We start from the raw sequence: 20,730 nt of genomic DNA, 5'->3' as shown, positions 1-20,730 counted from the left end.
TATTTAATCAAAAACCTTTGGGGATCAGTTAAATTGGGGGATAGTCTGTGTTGGTACGTGTGAGATCCACCTTTCCAAGTTTTTGGGGTTCATCTCATACTTCTGAAGATTTGAGGGTGCTGCCTGTTCCATACTCCCCCTACTCCTCATCCAGCCTTTTAGGGGTACAAACAATAGTAATTGGGGCCTAGTGTGGTTGTGTACGTGTGATATACATACACTTTTTTTGATCATATTTTCTATTCCGCTATTTAATTGAAAACCTTTGGGGATCAGTTAAATTGGGGGATAGTCTGTGTTGGTACGTGTGAGATCCCCCTTTCCAAGTTTTTGGGGTTCATCTCATACTTCTGAAGATTTGAGGGTGCTGCCTGTTCCATACTCCCCCTACTCCTCATCCAGCCTTTTAGGGGTACAAACAATAGTAATTGGGGCCTAGTGTGGTTGTGTACGTGTGATATACATACACTTTTTTTGATCATATTTTCTATTCCGCTATTTAATCCAAAACCTTTGGGGATCAGTTAAATTGGGGGATAGTCTGTGTTGGTACGTGTGAGATCCCCCTTTCCAAGTTTTTGGGGTTCATCTCATACTTCTGAAGATTTGAGGGTGCTGCCTGTTCCATACTCCCCCTACTCCTCATCCAGCCTTTTAGGGGTACAAACAATAGTAATTGGGGCCTAGTGTGGTTGTGTACGTGTGATATACATACACTTTTTTTGATCATATTTTCTATTCCGCTATTTAATCAAAAACCTTTGGGGATCAGTTAAATTGGGGGATAGTCTGTGTTGGTACGTGTGAGATCCCCCTTTCCAAGTTTTTGGGGTTCATCTCATACTTCTGAAGATTTGAGGGTGCTGCCTGTTCCATTCTCCCCCTACTCCTCATCCAGCCTTTTAGGGGTACAAACAATAGTAATTGGGGCCTAGTGTGGTTGTGTACATGTGATATACATACACTTTTTTTGATCATATTTTCTATTCCGCTATTTAATCGAAAACCTTTGGGGATCAGTTAAATTGGGGGATAGTCTGTGTTGGTACGTGTGAGATCCACCTTTCCAAGTTTTTGGGGTTCATCTCATACTTCTGAAGATTTGAGGGTGCTGCCTGTTCCATACTCCCCCTACTCCTCATCCAGCCTTTTAGGGGTACAAACAATAGTAATTGGGGCCTAGTGTGGTTGTGTACGTGTGATATACATACACTTTTTTTGATCATATTTTCTATTCCGCTATTTAATCAAAAACCTTTGGGGATCAGTTAAATTGGGGGATAGTCTGTGTTGGTACGTGTGAGATCCACCTTTCCAAGTTTTTGGGGTTCATCTCATACTTCTGAAGATTTGAGGGTGCTGCCTGTTCCATACTCCCCCTACTCCTCATCCAGCCTTTTAGGGGTACAAACAATAGTAATTGGGGCCTAGTGTGGTTGTGTACGTGTGATATACATACACTTTTTTTGATCATATTTTCTATTCCGCTATTTAATTGAAAACCTTTGGGGATCAGTTAAATTGGGGGATAGTCTGTGTTGGTACGTGTGAGATCCCCCTTTCCAAGTTTTTGGGGTTCATCTCATACTTCTGAAGATTTGAGGGTGCTGCCTGTTCCATACTCCCCCTACTCCTCATCCAGCCTTTTAGGGGTACAAACAATAGTAATTGGGGCCTAGTGTGGTTGTGTACGTGTGATATACATACACTTTTTTTGATCATATTTTCTATTCCGCTATTTAATCAAAAACCTTTGGGGATCAGTTAAATTGGGGGATAGTCTGTGTTGGTACGTGTGAGATCCACCTTTCCAAGTTTTTGGGGTTCATCTCATACTTCTGAAGATTTGAGGGTGCTGCCTGTTCCATACTCCCCCTACTCCTCATCCAGCCTTTTAGGGGTACAAACAATAGTAATTGGGGCCTAGTGTGGTTGTGTACGTGTGATATACATACACTTTTTTTGATCCTATTTTCTATTCCGCTATTTAAACAAAAACCTTTGGGGATCAGTTAAATTGGGGGATAGTCTGTGTTGGTACGTGTGAGATCCACCTTTCCAAGTTTTTGGGGTTCATCTCATACTTCTGAAGATTTGAGGGTGCTGCCTGTTCCATACTCCCCCTACTCCTCATCCAGCCTTTTAGGGGTACAAACAATAGTAATTGGGGCCTAGTGTGGTTGTGTACGTGTGATATAAATACCCTTTTTTTGATCATATTTTCTATTCCGCTATTTAATCAAAAACCTTTGGGGATCAGTTAAATTGGGGGATAGTCTGTGTTGGTACGTGTGAGATCCACCTTTCCAAGTTTTTGGGGTTCATCTCATACTTCTGAAGATTTGAGGGTGCTGCCTGTTCCATACTCCCCCTACTCCTCATCCAGCCTTTTAGGGGTACAAACAATAGTAATTGGGGCCTAGTGTGGTTGTGTACGTGTGATATACATACACTTTTTTTGATCATATTTTCTATTCCGCTATTTAAACAAAAACCTTTGGGGATCAGTTAAATTGGGGGATAGTCTGTGTTGGTACGTGTGAGATCCACCTTTCCAAGTTTTTGGGGTTCATCTCATACTTCTGAAGATTTGAGGGTGCTGCCTGTTCCATACTCCCCCTACTCCTCATCCAGCCTTTTAGGGGTACAAACAATAGTAATTGGGGCCTAGTGTGGTTGTGTACGTGTTAAATACATACACTTTTTTTGATCATATTTTCTATTCCGCTATTTAATCAAAAACCTTTGGGGATCAGTTAAATTGGGGGATAGTCTGTGTTGGTACGTGTGAGACCCACCTTTCCAAGTTTTTGGGGTTCATCTCATACTTCTGAAGATTTGAGGGTGCTGCCTGTTCCATACTCCCCCTACTCCTCATCCAGCCTTTTAGGGGTACAAACAATAGTAATTGGGGCCTAGTGTGGTTGTGTACGTGTGATATACATACACTTTTTTTGATCATATTTTCTATTCCGCTATTTAATCGAAAACCTTTGGGGATCAGTTAAATTGGGGGATAGTCTGTTTTGGTACGTGTGAGATCCACCTTTCCAAGTTTTTGGGGTTCATCTCATACTTCTGAAGATTTGAGGGTGCTGCCTGTTCCATACTCCTCCTACTCCTGATCCTGCCTTTAGGGTACAAACAATAGTAATTGGGGCCTAGTCTGCTTCTGTACGTGTGAGATACATACACTTTTTTTGATCATATTTCCTATTCCACTATTCAATAAAAAACCTTTGGGGATCAATTAAATTGCGGGATAGTCTGTGTTGGTACGTGTGAGATCCACCTTTCCAAGTTTTTGGGGCTCATCTCATACTTCTGAAGATTTGAGGGTGCTGCCTGTTCCATACTCCTCCTACTCCTCATCCTGCCTTTAGGGGTACAAACAATAGTAATTGGGGCCTAGTCTGCTTCTGTACGTGTGAGATACATACACTTTTTTTGATCATATTTCCTATTCCGCTATTCAATAAAAACCTTTGGGGATCAATTAAATTGTGGGATAGTCTGTGTTGGTACGTATGAGATCCACCTTTGCAAGTTTTTGGGGTTCATCTCATACTTCTGAAGATTTGAGGGTGCTGCCTGTTCCAAACTCCTCCTACTCCTCATTCTGCCTTTAGGGGTACAAACAATAATAATTGGGGCCTAGTGTGGTTGTGTACGTGTGATATACATACACTTTTTTTTGGATCATATTTTCTATTCCGCTATTTAATCAAAACCTTTGGGTATAAACAATTAAATTGCGTGATAGTCTGTGTCGGTACGTGTGAGATACACCTTTCCAATTTTTGGGGCGCATCTCATACTGCCGAGGATTTGAGGGTGCTTCAGTCTGCCTCCTGCCTGTTCCGAACTCCTCCTACTCCTCATCCTGCCTTTAGGGTAGAAAAAATTGTAATCGGGGCCTAGTTTGTGTTTGTACGTGTGAGATACACCGTTTTGTAAAATGTGTCCTATTCCGCTATTCAATATACACCCTCTTTGAGTGTAAAAAATTAAATTGCGGGATAGTCTGTACAGGTACATGTGAGATACACCTTTTTAAATTTGTTTGGCGCATCTCCTTCTACCGCCGAGGATTGCAGGGCGCTTCAGTTTGCCTCCTGTTCCCAACTCCTCCTACTCCTCTTCCTCATCCTGCCTTTAGGGTACAAAAAATTGTAATCGGGGCCTAGTTGGTGTTTGTACGTGTGAGATACACCGTTTTGTAAAATGTGTCCTATTCCGCTATTCAATATACACCCTCTTTGAGTGTAAAAAATTTAATTGCGGGATAGTCTGTACCGGTACATGTGAGATACACCTTTTTAAATTTGTTTGGCGCATCTCCTTCTACCACCAAGGATTGCAGGGCGCTTCAGTTTGCCTCCTGTTCCCAACTCCTCCTACTCCTCTTCCTCATCCTGCCTTTAGGGTACAAAAAATTGTAATCGGGGCCTAGTTGGTGTTTGTACGTGTGAGATACACCGTTTTGTAAAATTTGTCCTATCCCGCTATTCAATATACACCCTGTTTGAGTGTAAAAAATTAAATTGCGGGATAGTCGGTACCGGTACATGTGAGATACACCTTTTTAAATTTGTTTGGCGCATCTCCTTCTACCGCCGAGGATTGCAGGGCGCTTCAGTTTGCCTCCTGTTCCCAACTCCTCCTACTCTTCTTCCTCATCCTGCCTTTAGGGTACAAAAAATTGTAATCGGGGCCTAGTTGGTGTTTGTACGTGTGAGATACACCGTTTTGTAAAATTTGTCCTATTCCGCTATTTAATATGCACCCTGTTTGAGTGTAAAAAATTTAATTGCGGGATAGTCTGTATCGGTACATGTGAGATACACCTTTTAAATTTGTTTGGCGCATCTCCTTCTACCGCCGAGGATTGCAGGGCGCTTCAGTTTGCCTCCTGTTCCCAACTCCTCCTACTCCTCTTCCTCATCCTGCTTTTAGAGTACAAAAAATTGTAATCGGGGCCTAGTCTGTGTTTGTACGTGTGAGATACACCGTATTATAACATTTTTTCTATTCCGCTATTCAATATACACCCTTTTGGAGTGTAAGAAAATTTAATTACGGCATAGTCTGTATCGGTACGTGTGAGAAACACCTTTTAAATTTGTTTGGCGCATCTCCTTCCACCGCCAAGGATTGCAGGGCGCTTCAGTTTGCCTCCTGTTCCCAACTCCTCCTACTCCTCTTCCTCATCCTCCCTTTAGGGTACAAAAAATTTAAATCGGGGCCTAGTCTGTGTTTGTACGTGTGAGATACACAGTTTTTTATCCTTTTTCCTATTCCGCTATTCAATATACACCCTTTTGGGGTAAAAAACATTAAATTGCGGCATAGTTTGCATATTTGACTGTGAGATACACCCGTGCGATACTGTTGTTGTTTTGTTCCGCTATTCAATAAACACCTTTCTAGGGCAAGATCATAAATTACAGAAATATGAGGAGACCGTCAAATAGGGGCCGTGGCCTGGGTCGTGGTGCTGCTGGTAGAGCTCCTGTTGCAAGGAGAGGACGTGGTCGATCTGTGCCAGCTACACGCACAAGTGAAACACCTTCCACAAGTGTTAGTAGGCGACAGAACCTGCATCAGTATTTGGTAGGGCATAATGCACCTCTAGACGTGATGAGGCCTGAAGAAGTACAGGCGATAGTAGATTGGGTTGCTGACAGTGCCTCCAGTTCCTTCACATTGTCTCCCACCCAGTCTACTGCAGAAAGGTCAGAGTTGGCACCTGTAGCCAATGTCCAACCCTCTTTCACCACAACCCCTTGGAAATCAGGCAAGCAGTCTGAGCCCCAATCCATACAGCAGTCTCTTCTTCTTTTTGAGGACTCTGTCAGCAGGGTTTCCCAGGGCCATCCACCTAGCCCTGCCCCAGAAGTTGAAGAGATTGAGTGCAGCGATGCCCAACCACTTATTTCTCAAGATGAGTACATGCAAGGACCATCGCAGCACGTCTCCGATGATGACGAAACGCAGGTGCCAACTGCTGTGGCGTTCAGCATTGTGGAGACCGACAATGAGGGCAAGGGTGAAGACTGGGTGGAAGATGATGTGGAGGACGATGAGGTCCTCGACCCCACATGGAATGAACGTCATGCAGGTGACCTGAGTAGTTTGGAGGAAGAGGCGGTGGTCGCACAGAGCCACCAGCACAGCAGAAGAGGGAGCAGGGTGAAGAAGAGGAGCGGCCGTGCCCTAGACACTACGCCCGCTACTGCCCAACGCAGCAAGGGAACGAGCGCACCAAAGTCAGCTCAAAGGAGTTCTCTAGCGTGGAAGTTCTTTAGAAAATGTGCTGATGACAGGACACGAGTGGTTTGCACCCTGTGCAATCAGAGCCTGAAGCGAGGCATAAACCTTCTCACCCTGAGCACAACCTGCATGATCAGGCATCTAAGTGCAAAGCACGAGCTGCAGTGGAGTAGACACTTTCAAAACCAAGAAACATCTCTGGCTCATCCTGCTTCCTCTTCTGCTGCAGTCTCGGCCGCTCCAGCCACAGAGGATCTGTCAGCAACACCACCACCTGGGTCACCAACCATCTCCACAATGTCCCGTGGAAGCGTTCAGCTTTCCATCTCCCAAACACTTGAGAGGAAGAGGAAGTACCCCCCTACCCACCCGCGATCCCTGGCCCTGAATGCCAGCATTTCAAAATTATTGGCCTTTGAAATGCTGTCATTCCGTCTGGTGGAGACGCACAGTTTTAAAAACCTTATGTCGGTGGCTGTCCCACAGTACGTCGTGCCCAGCCGTTACTACTTTTCCAGGCAAGCCATCCCTTCCCTGCAAAACCAAGTGGGGGAAAAAATCAGGTGCGCACTGCGCAACGCCATCTGTGCCAAGGTCCACCTAACTACCGATACGTGGACCAGTAAGCACGGTCAGGGGCGTTATATCTCCCTAACGGCACACTGGGTAAATGCAGTGGCGGATGGGCCTAAGGCGGATAGCAATTTGGCGCATGTCCTTCCACCACCGAGGATTGCAGGGCGCTTCAGTTTGCCTCCTGTTCCTAACTCCTCCTACTCAGCTTCCTCATCCTCTACCGCCTCCTCATCCGGACAGCGTAACACCTTCACCACCAACTTCAGCACGGCCAGGGGTAAACGACAGCAGGCAGTTTTACAACTTGCCTGTTTGGGGGACAAACCACACACCGCGCAGGAGTTGTGGAGGAGCATGGAACAGCAGACAAATGAGTGGTTGCTGCCAGCGAGCCTCAAGCCCGGCCTGGTGGTGTGCGATAACGGGCGAAATCTCATAGCAGCTCTGGGCCTAGCCGGTTTGACGCACATCCCTTGCCTGGCGCATGTGCTGAATTTGGTGGTGCAGAGGTTCCTTAAAAACTACCCCGATATGTCAGAGCTGCTGCAGAAAGTGCGGGCCGTCTGTGCGCACTTTCGGCGTTCTCACCCAGCTGCTGCTCGCCTGTCAGCGCTGCAGTGTAACTTCAGCCTTCCCGCTCACCGCCTCATATGTGACGTGCCCACAAGGTGGAACTCCACCTTGCACATGCTGCAAAGACTGTGCGAGCAGCAGCAGGCCATAGTGGAGTTTCAGCTGCAGCACGCACGCGTGAGTCGCTCTGCGGAAAAGCACCACTTCACCACCAATAACTGGGCCTCCATGCGAGACCTGTGTGCCTTGTTGCGCTGTTTTGAGTACTCCACCAACATGGCCAGTGCCGATGACGCCGTTCTCAGCTTAACTATCCCACTTCTATGCCTCCTTGAAAAAACAATTCGGGCGATGATGGAAGAGGATGTGGCACAGGATGAGGAGGAGGAGGATGAGGAGGTAACATTTCCAAGGCTTTCAGGGCAGTCATTCGCAAGGGGCTCCGAGGGTGGGTTCCTGCACACACAAACGCCAGGGACACAATTGTCCAGCAGGGGCACAGTTCTGAAGGATGAGGAGGATGAGGAGGAGGAGCTGGAGGAGGAGATGGAACCATGTTCACAGCAGGGTGGCACCCAGGCCAGCTCATGGCCATCACTGGTGCGTGGCTGGGGGGATACAGAGGACACGGACGATACACCTCCCACAGAGGACAGCCTTTCGTTGCCTCTGGGCAGCCTGGCACACATGAGCGATTACATGCTGCAGTGTCTCCACAACGACCGCCGAGTTGCCCACATTCTAACTTGTGCTGATTACTGGGTGGCCACGCTGCTGGATCCCCATTACAAGGACAACGTACCGTCCTTAATTCACTCACTGGAGCGCGATCGCAAGATGTGCGAGTACAAGCGCACGCTGGTAGACGCGATGCTGCTGGCATTCCCACCTGACAGCGGGGCCACAGTGGAAGCACAAGGCAGAGGAGGAGGAGGAGGAAGAGGTCGCCAACGCAACCAGGGCACCGCCAGCACCTCAGAAGGCAGGGTTAGCATGGCTGAAATGTGGAAAAGCTTTGTCAGCATGCCACAACAAACAGCAGCACCAGCAGCTCAGATGGAACGTCTTAGCAGGAGGCAGCATTTTACCAACATGGTGGAGCAGTATGTGTGCACACGTGTAGTGAATGACGGGTCTGCCCCCTTCAACTTCTGGGTCTCCAAATTGGGCACATGGCCTGATCTTGCCCTTTACGCCTTGGAGGTGCTGGCGTGCCCTGCAGCCAGTGTATTATCTGAACGGGTATTTAGCACGGCTGGGGGCGTTATCACAGACAAGCACAGCCACCTGTCCAGAGACAATGTGGACAAGCTCACGTTCATTAAAATGAACCAGGCATGGATCCCACGGGACTTTTCTGTACCTTGTGCAGAATAACGATGGATACCGACCTAACCCACCCATTGTTCCATTTTTGCTCTTTCTCACTCTTTTGGGGTGTACCCTCATTTAAAATTTGTCAAAAGAAGCAGTGTTGGCTACCTCATCCTCCTCAGGGCCAGATTAACGTAGGGGCTATTGGAGCTGCAGCTCCAGGCCCCTACCTTTTATATAGGCCCCGGGTTGGCCATATTCACTGTTACTTGTAAACACAGAAGTCTGGCTTCTATGCTCGCTTCCCCAGGCAGCTCCCACACAGCACGAAGGCAGGACAAGGAGGGACAGTTGCCGATGCATGGATGTGTTTATGGGCTTCAGAGACAGCATCCCATGTTGAATTAGGCATGCATGGCTGCACCCTTCCTCCTCTGGGTGCATGCCAAGGCACGGCCCTTAAGGCCCTACAAAATCCTCAGCACCAAGCCCATGATGCTCTTAATCCGGCCCTGGTCCTCCTCCACCGCCGCTTCCACCTACACCGCCCATAGGTGTGCGCAGCCTATTGCAATAGGGTGTGCACCCCAAAGTTTAAATACACATGCATGTGTTTGCCTACATGTACATGGCCCCGATACATTACTCTCCCTGCTGGCAAAGTGAAATAGAGCAGAGCAGGTCCGAGGGAGATCTTTCCCATCTCCTCACTGGCAAACAGAGCGATAATGCTAATGTGCCCTAGGTGATTAGGGTGTGCCCAGGTACACCCGGCACACCCTGTGCGCAAGCCTATGACACCGCCACATCCACCACCACCTCAACCTCCCTCCTACTCCATATGGGCCTCGTCCTTCAGAGATGAAGAACATTGTTTTATTTTTCTGTTTTTTTTTGTTGTTTTAAGTTATTTCCCTATCCACATTTGTTTGCAGAGCACTTGCCATGCTCTTAACTACGTTTTGCTGCCATTTGCACTCTAGCCCTTTCCTTTGGTGTTTTAGAGCCATTTTAGTGCCTGAAAGTTCGGGTCCCCATTGACTTCAATGGGGTTCGGTGTCCGGGAAAAGTTCGGCAAACGTCCGGGACACGGACCCGGACTTTTTTTTAAAGTTCGGCCGAACCCGAGGTGTCAGGTGTCCGCTCAACTCTAATAATGACAATATGTGTAAATAATAAGCAAACTCAATGACCTTAAATCATAAGTGCTTCCCAATATCACACAAAAAAATCAAAAAATACTTATTTTGTGTGGAAGTGGATAACACTATCTGGTGGTGGCTGCCAGATATTTTTTTCACATTTTTTTTTTCTATTTATTTCACATAACTGCGCTGATAGCTTTTTTGCAAATTTTTTACATTCAAATCTATGAATAACCAAAAATTTGTCCAAATTTATATTCGGACTGAAACCAATTGCACATGTCTAGTTGATAGAAGGAGATGTAAAGACAGGGAAAAGCTTAAAAAAAGTTTAAACTTCAGCTTTAACTTGTTTGAGGTTTTTCTGTCCTTCAGTTGCATAAATTTGTGAAACAAATAAAAAATCCATATAAGACGGAAGACAGAATGAACTTCTTTGATGAAAACGGTGAATTTCCATTCCACTACAAAATAGTAAATTGGATGATGTCTAGCCGCCACATTGGAACAAGCCGTACTGATGTTGGTTTATACACACCATGGGCTAATGAAGAAAATCAACTTCACATTGACCTAAACAAAATAACATGGAATTTTGACAATAATACGGTGAGGAGAAGCACATGTGGCACTCACTTTTCATGAAATTGGCCACCCATTGGACAGTTTTCACAACTGATATGTAAATATTATAGTCATACAATGACCTTTCATAGTGCTAGCCCCGAACTCAATTGCTTATCTGCCCTTCACATATAAGTAAAAATAACACAGAAATTGAATAAGAAAGTAGTTAGTTTATATTATTAAGATTAATAGATACATTAACCACTTGAAGACCGGGCCTATTTTTGACACTTGGTGTTTAGAAGCTAAAATCAGGTTTTTTTTTGCTAGAAAACTACTTAGAACCCCCAAATATTATATCTTTTTTTTTTAGCAGAGACCCTAGAGTATAAAATGGAGATTGTTGCAATATTTTTTTATCACACCGTATTTGCGCAGAGGTCTTACAAGCGCAATTTGCGTATGCGTTCGCTTCTGCGCTTGAGCTAACGGGAACAGGGCGCTTACATTTTTTTTCCTTTTTATTTTATTTATTATTTTTTATTTTTACACTGTTTTAAAATAAATAAAAAAATGATCATTTGTATTCCTATTACAAGGAATGTAAACATCCCTTGTAATAGAAATAGGCATGACAGGTCCTCTTTATTGTGAGATCTGGGGTCAAAAAGACTGGCAGGTCCGGTAGGCAGGTAAAATGGCCGGGACGCGGCAGCAGTGGGGGGCACCTCTTCTGCCGCACCGTAAGGGTGATCCCATGGCGAATCTGCCGCTGGGACCACCCTTATCTGAAAGCCGACCGCCTGCCTTTTAAAAAAATACCATGGTTGTGGCAGCTATCTGCTGCCTTAACCCTAGAATTTAGCGTTAAATTACCGACATAAATAGTCGTTAGGCAGTTGGTAAGTGGTTAATAATATTAAAAGGATATTTTAAAAAAGAGTGAATTTCTCGTATTTCCTCCTGTTTGCTCTGTTAAATATACCATTGAAGGAATTTTGTCATACCTGTTCAAAAAAAAAAAAAAAATGGTCAAGGCTGACACCATTCAATTTACAAAATAAAATTGACTACACTTTAGAGAGCGAGAAAAAGTAGGCATAGGAGTGGGACTTTTAAGGTGCCAATAAATGTTATATGATGGAGAAAAACTTCATTTTTTTGTAAAACAATATACATACTTTATTCAAAACATTAATTACAAAGACAATACTTTTAAAATCATAAAAGCACAAGAAGGTACTTGGTTATGTCTGCTCTACATGTTTCACCATCTTCAAAATGGCTTCTTCAGGAGTCTGACGGACATTTTTCACAAGTGAGTGTTCTATATACAAAGAAATATTATGAAAGAATCAAAAAAGCATATACATAGGAATATAATTATATATTGAAAAGCCATTACTGAATGAAACATCACAGTATGAATTCATGAAGTTTAGACTCAGTAAGTGAATATAGAACAGGAAAAATCATTGTACCTTGAAAAGGACTTGAACCCCTGAAATATTGAGGAGAGCTGTAGATGGATTTGGCCCCCGGGAGGGAGAAAAGGTGGAAACACCTGCTAGCCTGCGTCCACCATAGAGAGGATTCGAGCCAAGCCATAAAAATGTAAGAGAGTAAACAATGAATGAAAAATTAGGAGATTTGAGGAGTTTCACTTTCCTGAAAGAATTCAGCATTGATATATTGAATCTACCCTTTTTAAGAAAAATATCACTTAATTACCCCTCAATTTCACAAGAAGAATCTGAGGACTGAGGAAAGTCTTCAAAGAAGTTTGCAGTTGATAACTGATTCTTCAAATGACCATAAATTTAGATCTAGATATTGGTTCAAAAACTATTTTTTATTTTTACACTGTTTTAAAATAAATAAAAAAATGATCATTTGTATTCCTATTACAAGGAATGTAAACATCCCTTGTAATAGAAATAGGCATGACAGGTCCTCTTTATTGTGAGATCTGGGGTCAAAAAGACTGGCAGGTCCGGTAGGCAGGTAAAATGGCCGGGACGCGGCAGCAGTGGGGGGCACCTCTTCTGCCGCACCGTAAGGGTGATCCCATGGCGAATCTGCCGCTGGGACCACCCTTATCTGAAAGCCGACCGCCTGCCTTTTAAAAAAATACCATGGTTGTGGCAGCTATCTGCTGCCTTAACCCTAGAATTTAGCGTTAAATTACCGACATAAATAGTCGTTAGGCAGTTGGTAAGTGGTTAATAATATTAAAAGGATATTTTAAAAAAGAGTGAATTTCTCGTATTTCCTCCTGTTTGCTCTGTTAAATATACCATTGAAGGAATTTTGTCATACCTGTTCAAAAAAAAAAAAAAAATGGTCAAGGCTGACACCATTCAATTTACAAAATAAAATTGACTACACTTTAGAGAGCGAGACAAAGTAGGCATAGGAGTGGGACTTTTAAGGTGCCAATAAATGTTATATGATGGAGAAAAACTTCATTTTTTTGTAAAACAATATACATACTTTATTCAAAACATTAATTACAAAGACAATACTTTTAAAATCATAAAAGCACAAGAAGGCACTTGGTTATGTCTGCTCTACATGTTTCACCATCTTCAAAATGGCTTCTTCAGGAGTCTGACGGACATTTTTCACAAGTGAGTGTTCTATATACAAAGAAATATTATGAAAGAATCAAAAAAGCATATACATAGGAATATAATTATATATTGAAAAGCCATTACTGAATGAAACATCACAGTATGAATTCATGAAGTTTAGACTCAGTAAGTGAATATAGAACAGGAAAAATCATTGTACCTTGAAAAGGACTTGAACCCCTGAAATATTGAGGAGAGCTGTAGATGGATTTGGCCCCCGGGAGGGAGAAAAGGTGGAAACACCTGCTAGCCTGCGTCCACCATAGAGAGGATTCGAGCCAAGCCATAAAAATGTAAGAGAGTAAACAATGAATGAAAAATTAGGAGATTTGAGGAGTTTCACTTTCCTGAAAGAATTCAGCATTGATATATTGAATCTACCCTTTTTAAGAAAAATATCACTTAATTACCCCTCAATTTCACAAGAAGAATCTGAGGACTGAGGAAAGTCTTCAAAGAAGTTTGCAGTTGATAACTGATTCTTCAAATGACCATAAATTTAGATCTAGATATTGGTTCAAAAACTCTAGCTAAGAATTCTGGAGGATATTAAATCAGAAAAAAGAGATCAGTATGTTCACTGGATAAATATACAGAATTGTATGATAAACAGGAATAATAGGGATTTTACCTTATATGGGAATTGATTGAATAAATCAGATAGGTAGTGTGTACCATGAATCAAGCAAAGATGGATTTTAAAGTATAGGAATACCGGACTGTAAGTCAGGGAACCTATAAAAAAATATATATGTATATGCTGTCATAAGGACCATAAATATGTTTTACTTTGCAATAAACTATTAAGGATCAACCATTACCTTGTTCCTGATATCAAATATTGGATCAAATTTTTGGTATAGATGGACAGGAATCGGTATCCAAAGAAAAAGAGACTTCCCAGATCACCAACTACTGATATCTACAAACAAACAATCATCTCATGTACATATCAATGCTGAAGCGCTGCAGGGACAGCCAAAACGGCTGATCGTTATAATGAAGAGTTAACCAATTCCTCCATTACCTCATTCAGACATTCCTTACTTTCATCCCGATAGTCCAACAAGACAATGGGTGAATCTGCCGGCGTTTATGTATCCCCTCCACTACAGCGGCGTCTAACATCACCGCTGGAGTGAGGGCAAGTGCTATCAGCTGGCCGGGTGAACCCGACGAACGACGTGTGCCGCGATTGGGCGGCAACGTCACATGATCTATCTCAAACCCGGAAGTGGACTCAGTAGAGACTCCGGTGTAGAGGTTACCATGTTTCTTAAGGGCAAACACTAAGGGCAAACTTTGAATTTGTATAATTGAATCATAGGCAAACAGAAAGAATGAACTTGATTATACAATTTGGGTACATATATAAAACGAAGGTCCTTAAACTTTCCAATCGATGCCATGGAAATTAACTAGTAATAAATTTCACCATTGATAATCAATCAATTGGCTATTACTAGAAAGGAAATTATTGAATAAATCAATTAAAAATGTAATGTACCAAAAAAATAGCTTTATTAATTCAAATTGCATTATTGAGTTGTTTGCCTATATGATTTCTAAACTTTTATTTTAAAGGATCACCTAAGGGACAGCCAATAGGAAGACGGTGACCCCTGCCCTGATATGGGACACAGATCAGGGCAGGGGTCACCGTCCCCATGGGTGCCCATATGGGGACGTAATTGGAGCAAGGAAATCACACCAAATCTACAACCTTCTGGGCTGGCCATAAAACGTAGCTCTACCCAAAAAGGGGGTCAGGTCACAATTTTTAATTTTAATATTTATTTTGGGAAATTTCAGTGGATCTGTTCAGTTGCAGATGGACAATATTAATTGTCAATTGTTAAAGCGAGAAAAATTTTTTGTACAGAAAGAAACAACAAAAATGTATTTATACAAAGAGTTTGTAACCAAAAAAGGCTACTAACTTTTTAATACCTAGTGCTATATTCCTAACCAAGGAAGGGTTTAAAGCTTATAGTATCATTAATTCCCGGGTGACGTGTAGCCGACAAATTAAAGATCCATTTGGTTTCACGTTGTAACAAATTTTTATCCATACTTCCACCTCTTTCATTGAGTGGAATGTGCTCCAGAGCAAAGAACTTCATCATCCTGTCGTCAAATCCATGGTAGAGACCCATGTGGCGACTGATTGGACTTTCAAATTTCTTGCTCTGGACGAGTTTAACATGGTCTCTAATGCGATTAAAGAAAGGTCTCTTGGTCTTACCTATGTAAAAGGCCTGACAAGCGCAGTACATGATATATACAACACCAACCGTCTGGCAATTTGCGTAGAAGGTTGGTTTGTAGATATTTCCATTTGGAAGAGTTAATTCACTAGCAATTCTGTATATTTATCCAGTGAACATACTGATCTCTTTTTTCTGATTTAATATCCTCCAGAATTCTTAGCTAGAGTTTTTGAACCAATATCTAGATCTAAATTTATGGTCATTTGAAGAATCGGTTATCAACTGCAAACTTCTTTGAAGACTTTCCTCAGTCTTCAGATTCATCTTGTGAAATTGAGAGGTAATTAAGTGATATTTTTCTTAAAAAGGGTAGATTCAATATCTCAATGCTGAATTCTTTCAGGAAAGTGAAACTCCTCAAATCTCCTCATTTTTCATTCATTGTTTACTCTCTTACATTTTTATGGCTTGGCTCGAATCCTCTCTATGGTGGACGCAGGCTAGCAGGTGTTTCCACCTTTTCTCCCTCCCGGGGGCCAAATCCATCTACAGCTCTCCTCAATATTTCAGGGGTTCAAGTCCTTTTCAAGGTACAATGATTTTTCCTGTTCTATATTCACTTACTGAGTCTAAACTTCATGAATTCATACTGTGATATTTCATTCAGTAATGGCTTTTCAATATATAATTATATTCCTATGTATATGCTTTTTTGATTCTTTCATAATATTTCTTTGTATATAGAACACTCACTTGTGAAAAATGTCCATCAGACTCCTGAAGAAGCCATTTTGAAGATGGTGAAACATGTAGAGCAGACATAACCAAGTGCCTTCTTGTGCTTTTATGATTTTAAAAGTATTGTCTTTGTAATTAATGTTTTGAATAAAGTATGTATATTGTTTTACAAAAAATGAAGTTTTTCTCCATCCTATAACATTTATTGGCACCTTAAAAGTCCCACTCCTATACCTACTTTTTCTCGAATTCTATATAGGGATGTGGTGCTTGAATTAAATTCAATTCTCTAGCAATATATCCTTCTAAAATACACTTTAGAGAGCATGCAAACCCAAAATCAGTTTTTTAGTATTTTAGGCATCTTGTCTAACTGAATTCAGTTTTCTTAGGAAATTCATTTATTGTGAATCCTTTTCCATTTCTAACTGGAGATCACACCAGAAGCAGCACTTCCTGTAGCAGGCTGACAACGCTAAACAATTGCCTAAAAATTAGCACAAGCATTGTCAGCCTGCCATGAGATTTTCTCCAGTCTCAGGCAGTGGCTTGGTGTTGTCGGCCAAAAATTAATTTTTTTTCACTTCCTTGTAGAAGTTGGAGTCTCGGTGTGTGGACTCCTGTTTGCCCGGATACAGAAAGAAGCCAGGATCTTCAACCCACTCTTGCTGCTATGACTGTGTCCCATGTTCAAAGGGGCAGATATCCAATAAGACAGGTATACCTTATCTTTTATAACCAATTTTATTTAATAATGCTTTTACACTAAAATTCACAGATGTGCAAAAGTTGTAACTATTTAATAGAGCCCATATACAGAGCCCTTCAATATCACAGAGTTCCTCGTCACTTAGTCCCCTCTTCACATTAAAGCCCTCCAGCAGTGTGGTAGAAGATGGAAAGTGGAGCAAGTCTGGAAGAGCCAGACTTCCATCCTCTCCTGAATGCTGGGGTGAACTTGCATGCTGCCTGCCCTGGATTAGCATAAGGAGTTGCCATTTTTGCAGGCAGGCTGGCCGCCAACAACATAGCAACTAATGAAGACATTTGTTTTTATGGTGCAATGAGAATAATTAAAAAGTAATGAAAAACACCAGGAAATGTATGTACAAATTACATTCCCACTGCTCCTCTACAAATGACTGTTTAATTAATTAGAATATAAATTAATCTGTGTTATATCTTTTGTTCTTGGCAGATAGTGAGAACTGTATGAATTGTCCAGGAGAAGAATGGCCCAATGAGAAGAAAGATCGGTGTATTCCGAAACTCATTGAATTCCTTTCCTACACTGATGGCATTTCTAATATATTTCTAATAGTTTCTGCTTTACTCTGCATTGTGGCTGTTTTAATAAAGGGGATTTTTATCTCCTACCGGAACACCCCCATCGTGAAAGCGAATAACCGAAATCTGAGCTTTCTTCTCCTCGTCTCCATCTTGTTGAGCCTCCTCTGTGTCTTCTTGTTCCTTGGTCAGCCACTGGATATAACTTGTATACTCCGTGTCATGACATTTGGAATCATCTTCTCCATAGCCATCTCCTCTCTTCTTGCTAAAACAATCATGGTTTTCATCGCTTTCAGAGCCACCAAACCTGGCAGCTACTGGAAGAAATGGCTTGGAAGCAAACTGGCTATTTCCATAGTAGTAGTGTGTTCATCCATTCAAGTAATAATATGTCTTATTTGGATGTCCTCTTCTCACCCTTATAAGGAAATGGACACTCACTCTTATCAGGACAGGATCATCATTCAGTGTAATGAGGGGTCAGTTATCGGGTTCTACTCTGTGTTGGGTTATATGGGGTTTCTGGCAGCTTTGAGTTTGTTTCTGGCCTTCATGGTGAGGACATTACCGGACAGTTTTAATGAGGCCAAATACATCACCTTCAGCATGCTGGTGTTCTGCAGTGTCTGGATTTGCATGATCCCAGCCTATCTGAGCACTAAAGGGAAATACATGGTGGCTGTGGAGGTATTTGCCATATTGGCCTCAAGTGCTGGACTTCTAAGCTGTATATTTTTTCCAAAATGTTTCATTATCTTATTTAAACCTAAAATGAATACACAAACATGTTTACTTGATAGAAAAAATAGACAAAAGTAACAACTCTTAGAGATCTGTTTATAAATGTTTTTACACAAGAGAAATCACTGTCACCCAAGTCACATAGTTACATAGTGTAAGACTAAAGAGATTCCAGTGGAAAATGTGAATCCTGGGTGAAAGTTGTGTGAACCTGGGATGATGTTTTTTTAAATACTCAGGTAGATAGATAGCGATGAAACTTGGGGCTGGAAGTGGATGATGGTTTTGTGTTCATCAAACCAAGGGGTTACTATAATTACCCTGGGTTGTGTATTAAAACTCTTATCCATATTTAGAGTTGCACTTCAATATGCAGATTAAGATTTTTTTTTTTTTAGATTTTTGAACAAACCCCCTAGTATCCTTTAGTCAAAGTTCTCCTTTTGGTGGTCTCTCCTTACAGCAGCTGCTTCGACTATTGCCCGACACTGAGCCCCAATGCCTATTTCACATGGGCTGGACTCCACTAAAAAGCTTGTTAGGAGGGGATCTGGTCTGCTGATTTCCTGATGAGCAGAGCAGAACAGTCAATTGACAGATCTGTGTCGGCTCAGTTTATGCAGAGCAGACACAGACACAGCTCACTCTGTTCTATGGGCAGTCAGATGTAAACGGACTGGCTGCTTATATACAACCAGCTGCCATCCAATCTGATTTGGCCAGACGGAGGGGAGCGGATCCCATTCAGTTTGTTTTTGTATGATTTGATCAGATTGGAGGTAGGTGGGTAGAAATGGCCAGAAGTCAGTTTACATTTGCTGCTTCATAGAGGAGAATGGGGGGTCCGATCAGGTCCACCTGAATAATATACAGGCGGACCTGATCAGACCTCCCATGTGAAAAAGGCCTAATTGTCTTTTTGTTAAAAAAAAAAAAAAATGATGTTTCAGAATGTTCAATAAATGTTTTTATTGTTAATGGGGTCAAATTTATGTTTGTTTTTGACTGTAGCAATCAAAGGAGCAGGATAGACATATTTTCTTATATAAATGAAATTCTAAAAATGATTGTGGTTTTTGAGTGAGATTCGTCAAGTTTCTGATAGGAGTATCAATGTACTGACATGATTTTTTATACATAATGTTTGTATCAAAATCTATCGTATAGTCAGCTTAAGAATCATAATGTAAACTTGTGAGCAGGAGCCAACCTTGCTCATGTAGAGAGCATGTTGGACCTCTGTGGAGAGATTGCTGTTTCTACAGACGTTTCTTTATTTTTATTTAGCTGATTTATGCTGATGGCTCAGTTTTGTTTTAAGAAGAACATACAATATTAAAATAAAGAATGCATATTTCATATTTTTATAGTTGTTTTTAAAATTGTAAATGTGTAAAATTATTAGAATTTAGAACAGAAAGCACCGCATTCATAAAACTAAACTCCCAAAAAATAAACACACAAATTCACTTTAAGATCACAGTACAACACTTATGGGATGATGTCACTTCCGCTTGACTAGTTTCATCATTCGAGTTCCTTAAGATCCCGAGGAAGTCAAATGAAACTTGTCAAGGGAAGTAGATTTTTATATGAACATTGGTATGAAAAATCTTGGCAGTACATTTGATACTGTCAATAGAACTTGACAAATGTCACTCAAAAGTACTTCAAAATGTTGTTTGCTTTTAATATGGTATTTTAAAATGAATGGAATTTCTCAAAAATAAAACTATTATTATTATTATTATTATTATTATTATTCAGGATTTCTATAGCGCCAGCAGTTTACGCAGCGCTTTACAATGTTAGAGGGAGACAATACAGTTACAATACAATAAAATAGAGGAGAGGATTAAGAGGGCCCAGCTCAGAAAATCTTACAATCTAATAGGGTGGGGCAGGTGGTACAAGAGATTTTAACAGTAGGAAATGAGCTGATGGAAGATTAGTTGGAGGTTGGAGTTGGATTAGTTGGAGGTGTGATAGGCTTCCCTGAAGAGATGAGTTTTCAGGGATTGCCTGAAAGCAGCTAGAATAGGAGATAGCCGTACAGGTTGAGGTAGAGCGTTCCATAGGATGGGAGAGGCCCTGGAGAAATCCTGGAGACGAGCATGAGAGGAGGAGACAAGGGAGCTTGAGAGTAGGAGGTCTTGAGAGGAGCGGAGAGGACGGTTTGGGTGATATTTGGAGACAAGATTGGTGATGTAGCTCAGGGCAGAGTTGTGAATGGCTTTGTATGTTACGGTTAGTATTTTGAATTTAATTCGCTGGGCAATCGGGAGCCAGTGTCGGGATTGGCAGAGAGGGGAGGCAGACACTGAGCGGTTGGTAAGATGGATAAGCCTGGCAGCAGCATTCATGTTGGACTGAAGAGGGGATAGCCTATGAAGTGGTAAGTAGGGATGGTCGAACTTTTGAAAAGTTCGGTTCAGTTCGGTTCGACACCCGAACTTCCCAAAAGTTTGGGTCCGGATTCCAGAACCCCATTGAAATCAATGGGACCCGAACTTCGGTGATCAAAAAACACCATTTTGAAGCCCTAAAACCAAATAAATGCCCCTAAAAAGTGCCCAGGGTTCTGGGTCATGCCCAGGGACTATTAATCACACAAAGAAAAGTTCTTAAAAATTGTCATTTTTTATAGAGAGCCAATTATTGAAAAAATTA

General features: G+C 42.0%; 1 protein-coding gene across 1 annotated transcript in view; it reads left to right on the top strand.

Annotated features, from left to right (window-relative positions):
- The window catches only part of LOC309567716 (vomeronasal type-2 receptor 26-like), a gene marked incomplete at both ends in the record, with an annotated part of 95,849 nt that extends 77,711 nt beyond the window's left edge, over nucleotides 1-18,138 (top strand). Inside the window, 3 exons of the mRNA XM_082273159.1 lie at nucleotides 10,257-10,490; nucleotides 16,624-16,747; nucleotides 17,228-18,138. Of these exons, the coding sequence (XP_082129285.1) occupies nucleotides 10,257-10,490; nucleotides 16,624-16,747; nucleotides 17,228-18,138 (1,269 nt within the window). The remainder of the gene's footprint in view (nucleotides 1-10,256; nucleotides 10,491-16,623; nucleotides 16,748-17,227) is intronic.
- Between the last annotated feature and the right edge of the window lie 2,592 nt (nucleotides 18,139-20,730).

This window comes from Pelophylax lessonae (assembly GCF_965119305.1).
Source record: "Pelophylax lessonae genome assembly, chromosome: 1".
NCBI classification, from domain to species: domain Eukaryota; kingdom Metazoa; phylum Chordata; class Amphibia; order Anura; family Ranidae; genus Pelophylax; species Pelophylax lessonae.
This window is presented reverse-complemented; position numbering and strand designations above follow the sequence as displayed.